This window comes from Bombina bombina, chromosome 6 (genome assembly GCF_027579735.1).
Source record: "Bombina bombina isolate aBomBom1 chromosome 6, aBomBom1.pri, whole genome shotgun sequence".
NCBI lineage: Eukaryota > Metazoa > Chordata > Amphibia > Anura > Bombinatoridae > Bombina > Bombina bombina.
The window spans coordinates 73,005,315-73,017,357 of record NC_069504.1 but is presented as its reverse complement, the minus strand read 5'-3'; the positions used below and the strand labels follow the sequence as shown (position 1 = coordinate 73,017,357).

The window sequence follows — 12,043 nt, the reverse complement described above, 5'->3', positions numbered from 1 at the left end:
TGCTTTTGCTTGGGCTGGTCCGGCTAGGTGTAGGATCTGAGATCTGTTGTTTATCCTCAGGTCTTGGGGGTGACAGTGGACCTTCTTTTTTTAGATGTTCTGTGCCTCTCCCCCTTTGAGATCTGTGAGTAGAGTTTGGCAGCCTGGATTTCCTGGAGAGTGCCCTCTGTCTTGGAGGTTGGGCAGTCTTCTACTTTGTGTGGCTGCTTCTTCCTTACAGATAGTGTTTTCTCAGTGTCTTCCTACGAATGGTAGCGTGTTTCTAGACTCGGATGTTTATTCTCTGAGTTTGCCACTTGTTATTTCTGTTTGCTCAGTCTCCGAGTTCTGACGTTTTGAGGACTTTGTCTTCAGCTGTCTTTTTCTGTGCTGTTGCACGATGTTTGGGAGATGTTTCTTCTCTTTGATGATGCCTGTTTGCTCCTTGTAGGTTGGGCGTCGTCTCCCCTTGTTCTCGGCATCCATTCGAGTCTCTGTTGATTTGGCTGTACCCTTTGGGTATATTTTTGGCTTACCCTTGTTCTCTCCCTTTTGGGGATTTTGGTACTTTACTAGTAAGGGTTGTGGGGGGACCGACTGCTAGGCGATGGTTCTCCTGGAGGAGTGTTGGCTCAGTGAGTCTGCTTGTGGTCTCTAGTTAGGCTTTCGGACTATCTGCGGGTCAGTGTCCTTGGGGCCTTTTCCTTCTAGTTTTTTTGTAGCCCGGCTCTGACAAAGCAGGGTTTGGTTGGGTTGTGGTTTTTCAGGCCTGGTGCCCTCAGAATGGGCCGCCTATCGTACCCTCCCGTTTTTGCATCCAGTGTCCTCTATAGCTTGGGTATTGTTTTCCCAAAAGTAATGAATGCAACTGTGGACTCTTTCCATTTATGAATAAAAACTTAAATTATGCTTACCTGATAATTTTATTTTCTTCAGATGGAAAGAGTCCACAGCTCCCCATCCATATTTTTTCTGTGGGGCGTCTCTTATTTTTTATTCGTCTGGCACCTTTTCACCCTGGTATTTCTTCTTCTGTTCCTTGTTTCTCTGCAGAATGACTGGGGGATGAGGGAAGTGGGAGGAGTATTTAAGCTTTTGGCTGGGGTGTATTTGCCTCCTCCTGGTGGCCAGGTTCTTATTTCCCAAAAGTAATGAATGCAGCTGTGAACTCTTTCCATCTAAAGAAAATAAAATTATCATGTAAGCATAATTTAATTTTTTTTTTTTTTTTTTAAATAGTAAAAAACTGAAAAAAATTAAATCCAGCTTAGCACTCAAAGGGTTAAAGGAATAGTCTAGTCAAAAATTAAACTTTCATGATTCAGTTAGAGCATGCAATTTTAAGCAACTTTTTAATCTACTCCTATTAGCAATTTTTCTTCTCTTGGTATTTTTATCTGAAAAAGCAAAAATGTAAGCTTAGGAGCCGGCTCATTTTTGGTTCAGAACCTGGGTAGCGCTTGCTGATTGGCTACATTTAAACACCAATCTATGAAAAGGGATATGGCATGAAAAGGATTAAAGGGACAATGTACAGAGGCAAGCAATTTTTAAGAGTTAATTGTACTACAAGCAGCCTTTAAATGGTCTGGTCTCTCGCATCTACTGCCCCCATCCAGGTTCATAATTTTAAAATAATTGTCAGCCATATAGCCACAAAAATCATGATATTCCCATACCCTGAAACCTTTTTGAGAGTCATATCTCCACATAAAGACCCACTGTGCCTATGGCCCCACTGACATCCACAAACCACATGAGATTAGTTCTTAGACTCCTGACCTTGTATTTCCTGTTAGTCATATGCATGCAAGAGACCGCAGATCAGACCCTATAGCCCTGAAGACTCACTGTCACATACCTACATTATGCATCAGATCAGATACTTTGGCCCTGCACCCCCTCTGAAAACCACATGACCCTGCACCCCTAAAACTTTTTATATAAAATCAAAATAAATCAGAAAAAAATATTTTTCCATATTATACATTTATAGCAATTTACTCCTATTGAAGACGTAAAATCACTAGTTGGAAACCTAACGTGTATATATTCTAAACCCGATGGTTAGCACAGCCCCCAGTGGATTTAACAATAGAGGAAAAAGACAATAATAATGTAAGGTGGCTGGAAAGATTTTAGCATCAGCTGCCCTTTTATTACATGTACTAAGGTAATATGTACTGCCTATAGTTTGAATTTGACAAATCTAGCCAAATAGACCTTATAAAATGGATGCCCCCAAGACAGCACTTTGACATGTAATTACTCAAAATACCTTTGTTGAAATTAATTTTAAACGACAAATAAAGTTTTCAATCAATGTATATAACTGAATTACAAAATAATATTGTTTGATGTCAGAGTCCATTTCTAGTCAATTATTTTTTGTTAAACTGTCGATATTTTGACATACAAAAAGTTTCCCAGCCTTAGTAATTTCATTTATTTATTTTTAATCCATTAAATTCAGGGTCGAGAAGGTGCAAAGATTGAACCTTGGGAAGATGCTAATTATATGCTTTATAAAGTCACTGACAGATTTGGCTTCCTTCAGTAAGTATTTTTAATTTTACTTGTCTCTGATACTTTGGGATAAAAGGCTGATCTTGCCGTAAAATTTCTTAATACATTTTTTTGTATAAGAATATTGAAATTCACACATTTACATAGTACACTTATGCTGATTTTTAGTTATTAAAACTTCATATGATTCAAAGTGTGAGATTAAACATCTGGATTAGGTTTGTTGTGAGAATTGTTTTTAAGGTTTTGCATTCAAATTAATATGAATGGCTTCAGTATTTTTGAATAGCTTATAGAATGTGACAGAATAATATTAAACTGTTCATATTGTAGCAGAAAATGGAAAAAAAATGTTCCTTTGCACACATTCACCTTGTTTTACAAAGTAGCAACCTTAACTGAGACTTTTCCTTAAAATTAACTTTTTCCTCCTTGAAATATACATTTATTTATATAAAAAAATTTCAGCATAAAGTGTTTCCAAATAACGAGGGAGCTCTCTTTCTTTTCTTTATAATATTTTATATTAAGACTCTCAAACCCCAAGAGCCCTATAAAACTCCTCGCACATACCTCAGTCTTTACTTTGCCTCTGCTGGAGGTGGTTGAAACATGAAGATGTGCATTTGATTCTTCAGAGAGAGGGGGTTTCAGTCTATATTGAGGCCCGGTTTCCCCTCAGAGTACATTACTTATCAGAGGGATATATATGGGGTATGGCTTGTGATTCTTTTTTCACCTCATGGGAAATTTTTCATAAACCTTCCATAATTGGTGCAGGGACTTGTCTTTGGCCTCCCTCTGTGGATCAACAATATACTCCTATTCCTTAACCTCTGCGGATATATGTTTCAGTACTGGTTTGGCTGTCTGCTGCTTATTTGCTGATGGATGAGTTTCTATTGGTAAGTATAATTTATTAAACACTGTAGACACACTATAGCTATGTTATGGGTACTTGTTTAGTTTGTGTATGTATTTGCTTAATACATATGGGCCTGGGATGGAATCCTTTACACTATTCCCTTGCTGTTTTGTGCGCATCTGCTTTTTGGAGCTCTTAGTCTGAATTTCGTGCATCTGCTTGTTATATATATAGTTCATTCACGCATTGGCTGGTTTACACCTGTGGGATTAGCGCACTTTCGTCCTCGGCTATGTGCATGTTGAGTTTTTGGCCAGATAAATTCCTTATAGCGAGCATTAATTCTCTCTGATGAGCGTTATCTTCTCTTCAGATGTTATGTTAATGTCTCCTGCTTTGTTTTGCAGTTCAGCTTAGTGCACATTATACATGTGAGTTTATTTAAAAAGCTACTTAGGAGAGGGTAAGTGGTTTCCATTCCACAAGAGGGGTTAGTGTTTAATGCTTTGCCATATTCTATAATGTAGCAGTCTGATTTTGTCCCTACCTACCCAAGAAACTGAATCCCCTGAATATCTTTGTACTATTATTAGGTGTACTTATTGTAAAAAAGCTGAGGTGCCATCTCCAGCTCATTTATGTGACATGTTTAGAATTATTAATGCAATCGGACCAACCTTTATTGTTGTTTCTTTGGGTATTAAAGGGACAGTCAACACTTCCGTTAACATTATTTGATATTGAAAAATAAAAACCGAAGATCCACCTGCACTATACCCCTTCTGCCTTGCCGCCTTGCTTCTGTACTAATCACTGTTGCTAACTTCTCTAATACCGGGTAAATATGGCAGCCGGACTCCCCCCACCGTTACGTAGCTGCCTTCTTCTTCAAATGATCAGCAAATCAGAATCCAATCCTCTGTCAGAAATTGCACACGCGTTTGCATACCTGGACGACATCTTTTGGTTCAAGCTTCGTCTTTTCCTTTAGCAGAATCAAACACCAAACGACTCTCTTGTTATTTCATCAACAGCATGGTTGGAGAATCACTTTTACAAAAAGTTATTTGGTTCCTCAAACAAAAGTAACTTTGGGATTTCGATTCAGTTTCTATGAGTCTTTCTCTACCAGAGTTGGTGTCAATGTATCTGAACCTTCAGTCTCTATTTCTTTCATGTAATTAACAAGAGTCCATGAGCTAGTGACGTATGGGATATACATTCCTACCAGGAGGGGCAAAGTTTCCCAAACCTTAAAATGCCTATAAATACACCCCTCACCACACCCACAAATCAGTTTTTACAAACTTTGCCTCCAAGGGAGGTGGTGAAGTAAGTTTGTGCTAGATTCTACGTTGATATGCGCTCCGCATCAAGTTGGAGCCCGGTTTTCCTCTCAGCGTGCAGTGAATGTCAGAGGGATGTGAAGAGAGTATTGCCTATTGAATGCAGTGATCTCCTTCTATGGGGTCTATTTCATAAGGTTCTCTGTTATCGGTCGTAGAGATTCATCTCTTACCTCCCTTTTCAGATCGACGATATACTCTTATATTTACCATTTCCTCTACTGATTCTCGTTTCAGTACTGGTTTGGCTTTCTACAAACATGTAGATGAGTGTCCTGGGGTAAGTAAGTCTTATTTTCTGTGACACTCTAAGCTATGGTTGGGCACTTTATTTATAAAGTTCTAAATATATGTATTCAAACATTTATTTGCCTTGACTCAGAATGTTCAACTTTCCTTATTTCCAGACAGTCAGTTTCATATTTGGGATTATGCATTGAATTATCATATTTTTTCTTACCTCAAAAATTTGACTTTTTTCCCTGTGGGCTGTTAGGCTCGCGGGGGCTGAAAATGCTTCATTTTATTGCGTCATTCTTGGCGCGGACTTTTTTGGCGCAAAAATTCTTTTCCGTTTCCGGCGTCATACGTGTCGCCGGAAGTTGCGTCATTTTTTGACGTTATTTTGCGTCAAAGATGTCGGCGTTCCGGATGTGGCGTCATTTTTGGCGCCAAAAGCATTTAGGCGCCAAATAATGTGGGCGTCTTTTTTGGCGCTAAAAAATATGGGCGTCATTTTTGTCTCCACATTATTTAAGTCTCATTATTTATTGCTTCTGGTTGCTAGAAGCTTGTTCACTGGCATTTTTTTCCCATTCCTGAAACTGTCATTTAAGGAATTTGATCAATTTTGCTTTATATGTTGTTTTTTTCTTTTACATATTGCAAGATGTTCCACGTTGCAACTGAGTCAGAAGTTACTACAGGAAAATCACTGCACAGTGCTGGAGCTACCAAGCTAAGTCTGCTATAAACTTTTGGTATCTGTTTCTCCAGCTGTTATTTGTATTGCATGTCATGTCAAACTTATTAATGCAGATAAAATTTCCTTTAGTACTGTTACATTACCTGTTGCTGTCCGTCAACATCTAATTTTCAGAGTGTTCCTGATAACATAAGAGATTTTATTTTTTAAATCCATTAAGAAGGCTATGTCTGTTATTTCTCCTTCTAGTATACATAAAAGTCTTTTAAAACTTCTCTTTTTTTCAGATGAATTTTTAAATGAACATCATCATTCTGATACTGATAATGGTTCTTCTGGTTCAGAGGTTTCTGTCTCAGAGGTTGATGCTGATAAATCTTTGTATTTGTTCAAAATGGAATTTATTCGTTCTTTACTTAAAGAAGTGTTATTTGCATTAGAAATAGAGGATTCTGGTCCTCTTGATACTAAATGTAAACGTTTCCTGTAGTTATTCCAGAAGTGTTTTATCTCCCTGATGCTATTTCTGAAGTAATTTCCAGGGAATGGAATAATTTGGGTAATTTATTTACTCCTTCTAGACGTTTAAGCAAATTATATCCTGTGCCATCTGACAGATTAGAGTTTGTTGGGACAAAAATCCCTAAGGTTATGGGGCTGTCTCTACTCCTGCTAATGTACTACTATTCCTATGGCAGATAGTACTTCATTTAAGGATCCTTTTAGATAGGAAAATTGAATCCTTTCTAAGAAAAGCTTACTTATGTTCAGGTAATCTTCTTAGACCTGCTATATTTTTAGCGGATGTTGCTGCAGCTTCAACTTTTTGGTTAGAAGCTTTAGCGCAACAAGTAACAGATCATAATTTTATAGCATTATTATTATTCTATAACATGCTAATAATTTTATTGGTGATACCATCTTTTGATATCATTAGAGTTGATGTCAGGTATATGTCTCTAGCTATTTTAGCTAGAAAAGCTTTATGGATTAATCTTGGAATGCTGACATGTCTTCTAAGTCAACTTTGCTTTCCCTTTCTTTCCAGGGTAAATAATCATTTCGTTCCTTTCCTCACAACAAGGAACAAAAGCCTGATCCTTCATCCTCAGGAGCAGTATCAGTTTGGAAACTATTTCCAGTTTGGAATATATCCAAGCCTTATAGAATCCTATAGCCAGCTCCTAAGTACCTATGAAGGTGCGGCCCTTATTCCAGCTCAGCTGGTATGGGGCAGATTACGTTTTTTTCAAAGAAATTTGGATCAATTCCGTTCTTAATCTCTGGTTTCAGAAACATTGTTTCAGGAAGGTACAGAATTGGCTTCAAGTTAAGGCCTCCTGCTAAGAGATTCTTTTCTTTCCCGTGTCCCAATTGACACAGCAAGGCTCAGCATTTCTGAAATGTGTTTCAGATCTAGAGTTGGCTGGAGTATTTATGCGAGTTCCAGTTCTGGAACAGGGGCTGGGGTTTTATTTTATCTCTTCATTGTACCAAAGAAGGTCAATTCCTTCAGACCAGTTATGGATCTATCATTATTGAATCGTTATGTTAGGATACCAACATTCAAGATGGTTACTGTAGGTCTATACTGCCTTTTGTTTAGCAAGGGCATTATATGTCTACAATAGATTTACAGGATGTGTATCTGCATATTCCGATTCATCCAGATCACTTTTAGTGTCTGAGATTCTCTTTTTAGACAAGCATTACCAGTTTTGTGGCTCTACTATTTGGTCTAGCCTCAGTTCCAAGAATTTTTTTCAAAGGTTCTCGGTGCCCTTCTTTCTGTAATCAGAGAATAGGGTTTTGGTATTTCCTTATTTGGACGATATCTTGGTACTTGCTCAGTCTTCTCATTTTCGAAGAATCTCATACGAATCGACTTGTGTTGTTTCTTCAAGTTCATGGTTGGAGGATCAATTTACCAATCAGTTTATTGATTCCTCAGACAAGGGTAACCTTTTTAGGTTTCTAGATAAATTCAGTGTCTATGACTCTGTCCTTGTCAGACAAGAGAAGTTTAACATTGATATCAGCTTGTCAAAACCTTCAGTCACAATCATTCCCTTTGGTAGCCTTATGCATGGAAATGTTGGATCTTAGGACTGCCGCATCAGATGCGATCTCCTTTGCTCGTTTTCACATGCGACCTCTTCAGCTCTGTATGCTGAACCAATGGTGCAGGGATTACTCAAAGATATCTCAATTAATATCTTTAAACCGATTTTACGACACTCTCTGACATGGTGGACAGATCACCATCGTTTAGTTCAGGGGGCTTCTTTGTTCTTCCGACCTGGACTATAATCTCAACAGATACGAGTCTTACAGGTTGGGGAGCTGTGTGGGGGTATCTGACGGCACAAGGGGTTTGGGAATCTCAGGAGGTGAGATTTCCGATCAATATTTTGGAACCCCGTGCAATTTTCAGAGCTCTTCAGTCTTGGCCTCTTCTGAAGAGAGAGTTGTTCATTGTTTTCAGATAAGACATTGTCACAACTGTGGCATACATCAATCATCAAGGAGGGACTCACAGTCCTCTGGCTATGAAAGAAGTATCTCGAATTTTGGTTTGGGCGGAATCCAGCTCCTGTCTAATCTCTGCGGTTTATATCCCAGGTATGGACAATTGGAAAGCGGATTATCTCAGTCGCCAAACGTTGCATCCGGGCGAATGGTCTCTTCACCCAGAGGTATTTCTTCAGATTGTTCAAATGTGGGAACTTCCAGAAATAGTTCTGATGGCTTCTCATCTAAACAAGAAACTTCCCAGGTATCTGTCCAGATCCCGGGATCCTCAGGCGGAGGCAGTGGATGCATTTTCACTTCCTTGGAAGTATCATCCTGCCTATATCTTTCCGCCTCTAGTTCTTCTTCCAAGAGTAATCTCCAAGATTCTGAAGGAATGCTCGTTTGTTCTGCTGGTAGCTCCGGCATGGCCTCACAGGTTTTGGTATGCGGATCTTGTCCGGATGGCCTCTTGCCAACCGTGGACTCTTCCGTTAAGACCAGACCTTTTGTCTCAAGGTCCTTTTTTCCATCAGGATCTGAAATCCTTAAATTTAAAGGTATGGAGATTGAACGCTTGATTCTTGGTCAAAGAGGTTTCTCTGACTCTGTGATTAATACTATGTTACAGGCTCGTACATCTGTATCCAGAGAGATATATTATAGAGTCTGGAAGACTTATATTTCTTGGTGTCTTTCTCATCTTTTTTCTTGGCATTCTTTTAGAATACCGAGAATATTACAATTTCTTCAGGATGGTTTAGATAAGGGTTTGTCCGCAAGTTCCTTGAAAGGTCAAATCTCTGCTCTTTCTGTTCTTTTTTACAGGAAGATTGCTATTCTTCCTGATATTCATTGTTTTGTACAAGCTTTGGTTTGTATAAAGCCTGTCATTAAGTCAATTTCTCCTCCTTGGAGTTTGAATTTGGTTCTGGGGGCTCTTCAAGCTCCTCCATTTGAACCTATGCATTCATTGGATATTAAATTACTTTCTTGGAAAGTTTTGTTCCTTTTGGCCATCTCTTCTGCCAGAAGAGTTTCTGAATTATCTGCTCTTTCTTATGAGTCTCCTTTTCTGATTCTTCATCAGGATAAGGCGGTGTTGCGAACTTCTTTTGAATTTTTACCTAAAATTGTGAATTCCAACAACATTAGTAGAGAAATTGTGGTTCCTTCATTATGTCCTAATCCTAAGAATTCTAAGGAGAAATCGTTGCATTCTTTGGATGTTGTTAGAGCTTTGAAATATTATGTTGACGCTACGAAATCTTTCTGTAAGACTTCTAGTCTATTTGTTATCTTTTCCGGTTCTAGGAAAGGCCAGAAAGCTTCTGCCATTTCTTTGGCATCTTGGTTGAAATCTTTAATTCATCTTGCCTATGTTGAGTCGGGTAAAATTCCGCCTCAGAGAATTACAGCTCATTCTACTAGGTCAGTATCTACTTCCTGGGCGTTTAGGAATGAAGCTTCGGTTGACCAGATCTGCAAAGCAGCAACTTGGTCCTCTTTGCATACTTTTACTAAATTCTACCATTTTGATGTATTTTCTTCTTCTGAAGCAGTTTTTGGTAGAAAAGTTCTTCAGGCAGCGGTTTCAGTTTGAATCTTCTGCTTAGGTTTTTTGTTAAACTTTATTTTGGGTGTGGATTATTTTCAGCAGGAATTGGCTGTCTTTATTTTATCCCTCCCTCTCTAGTGACTCTTGTGTGGAAAGATCCACATCTTGGGTAGTCATTATCCCATACGTCACTAGCTCATGGACTCTTGTTAATTACATGAAAGAAAACATAATTTATGTAAGAACTTACCTGATAAATTCATTTCTTTCATATTAACAAGAGTCCATGAGGCCCACCCTTTTTTGGGGTGGTTATGATTTTTTTGTATAAAGCACAATTATTCCAATTCCTTATTTTATATGCTTCGCACTTTTTTTCTTATCACCCCACTTCTTGGCTATTCGTTAAACTGATTTGTGGGTGTGGTGAGGGGTGTATTTATAGGCATTTTAAGGTTTGGGAAACTTTGCCCCTCCTGGTAGGAATGTATATCCCATACGTCACTAGCTCATGGACTCTTGTTAATATGAAAGAAATGAATTTATCAGGTAAGTTCTTACATAAATTATGTTTTTCCTTCAGTTGATCTTTGTATGGAAGTCCTAGGCCTCATGATTGTGGCTTTAGATACAATTCCATTTCCATGTTTTCACATGAGGCTACTGCGTCAGTGGTGCAGAGATTATACTCAGCTGCCTCAAAGGATATTTTTGGATCCCAGTACAGGTCACTTTCTAACTTGATGGCTGGATCATCAGTTTATTATTCAGGGGGCTTCTTTTGCTCATCCTACCTGGACTGTGATCACTACAGATGCAAGTCTCTCAGATTGGGGAGCTGTTTGGGGGTCTCTGAGAGCACAAGGATTTTGGGATCCTCTGGAGGCGAGGTTACCAAAAATCGTTCTAAAAAGTGCAATTTCTCTTGTAAAGGTGTATCCAGTCCATGGGTTCATCCATTACTTGTGGGATATTCTCCTTCCCAACAGGAAGCTGCAAGAGGACACCCACAGCAGAGCTCTCTATATAGCTCCTCCCCTAACTGCCACCCCCAGTCATTCTCTTGCAGCTCTCGACGAGAAAGGAAGTATCAAGAGAGATGTGGTGAATTAGTGTAGTTTTTACCTTCAATCAAAAAACTAGTTTTTACCTTCAATCAAAAGTTTATTTTTAAACGGTACCGGCGTTGTACTGTTTTTATTCTCAGGCAGAAATTGGAAGAAGACTTCTGCCTGGAGGTTTGATGATCTCAGCGGTTTGTAACTAAGGTCCATTGCACATAACTGAAGAGTATGGAAAGAAAATGTCAGTTGCGGGGACGGTCTGCAGATTGCCTGCTTTGAGGTATGTTCAGTATATTTTTTTCTAGAGAGAGAAGGTCTAGAAAATGCTGACAGTGCCTGGTATATTTAAGGTAAGCCTGATACAGTGATTTAACAACAACTGTGATCATGCTTGCAAAAAGGGATAATATTCATGTTAATACCTATATTACTTAGTGTAAAAAGTTTGCATGATTTATAAATAAAAACGTTTTTTCTCTGAGGGTGATAAATCTTTATTTGGGGCCTAATTTCCACATGGCTTGTTGGATTACTCCTAGGAGTACTTTTTTAAGGCCCTCTGACTTTGAGTGCATGGTGGGAGGGGCCTATTTTCGGTTTCAGTCTGAAACATCCAGCTTCCCTGAAGGAGTCCTCTGGCTTATAGGACCTCTAGAGATGGTTTTGTTCCTGCAAAAATCGTTTTTAAGGGCAGGTAGGAGCCACAGCACAGCTGTGGCAGTGTGTTTGACTGTTTGTTAACAGGTTTAATGTTTTTCTAATTCGTTTTTGGGCCTAAGGGGTTAATCATCCATTTGCAAGTGGGTGCAATGCTGCTTTAGTCCCTTATACACACTGTAAAAATTTCGTAGAGTTTACTACTTTTTTTCACTGTTTTGCAGTTTATGTGGTAGTTTTTTTCTCTTAAAGGCACAGTACCGTTTTTTATTATTGCTTTTTTCACATTTATTTAAGTGTTTTCCAAGCTTGCTGGTCTCATTACTAGTCTGTTAAACATGTCTGACATAGAGGAAACTCCTTGTTCATTATGTTTAGAAGCCATTGTGGAACCCCCTCTTAGAATGTGTACCAAATGTGCTGACCTTTCTATAAGTTATAAAGACCATATTATGGCTTTTAAAGATTTATCACCTGAGGTTTCTGAGACTGACAAAAGGGAGGTTATGCCATCTAGCTCTCCCCACCTGACAGAACCTATAACTCCCGCTCAAGGGACGCCAAGTACATCTAGCGCGTACAATGCGTTTACTTTACAAGACATGGCGGCAG

At 38.8% G+C, this 12,043-nt stretch overlaps 1 protein-coding gene across 1 annotated transcript in view; it reads left to right on the top strand.

The window, feature by feature from the left end:
• The window catches only part of USP6NL (USP6 N-terminal like), a 739,612-nt gene that overhangs the window by 248,015 nt on the left and 479,554 nt on the right, over positions 1-12,043 (top strand). Inside the window, exon 3 of the mRNA XM_053716462.1 lies at positions 2,453-2,535. Within this exon, the coding sequence (XP_053572437.1) occupies positions 2,453-2,535 (83 nt within the window). The remainder of the gene's footprint in view (positions 1-2,452; positions 2,536-12,043) is intronic.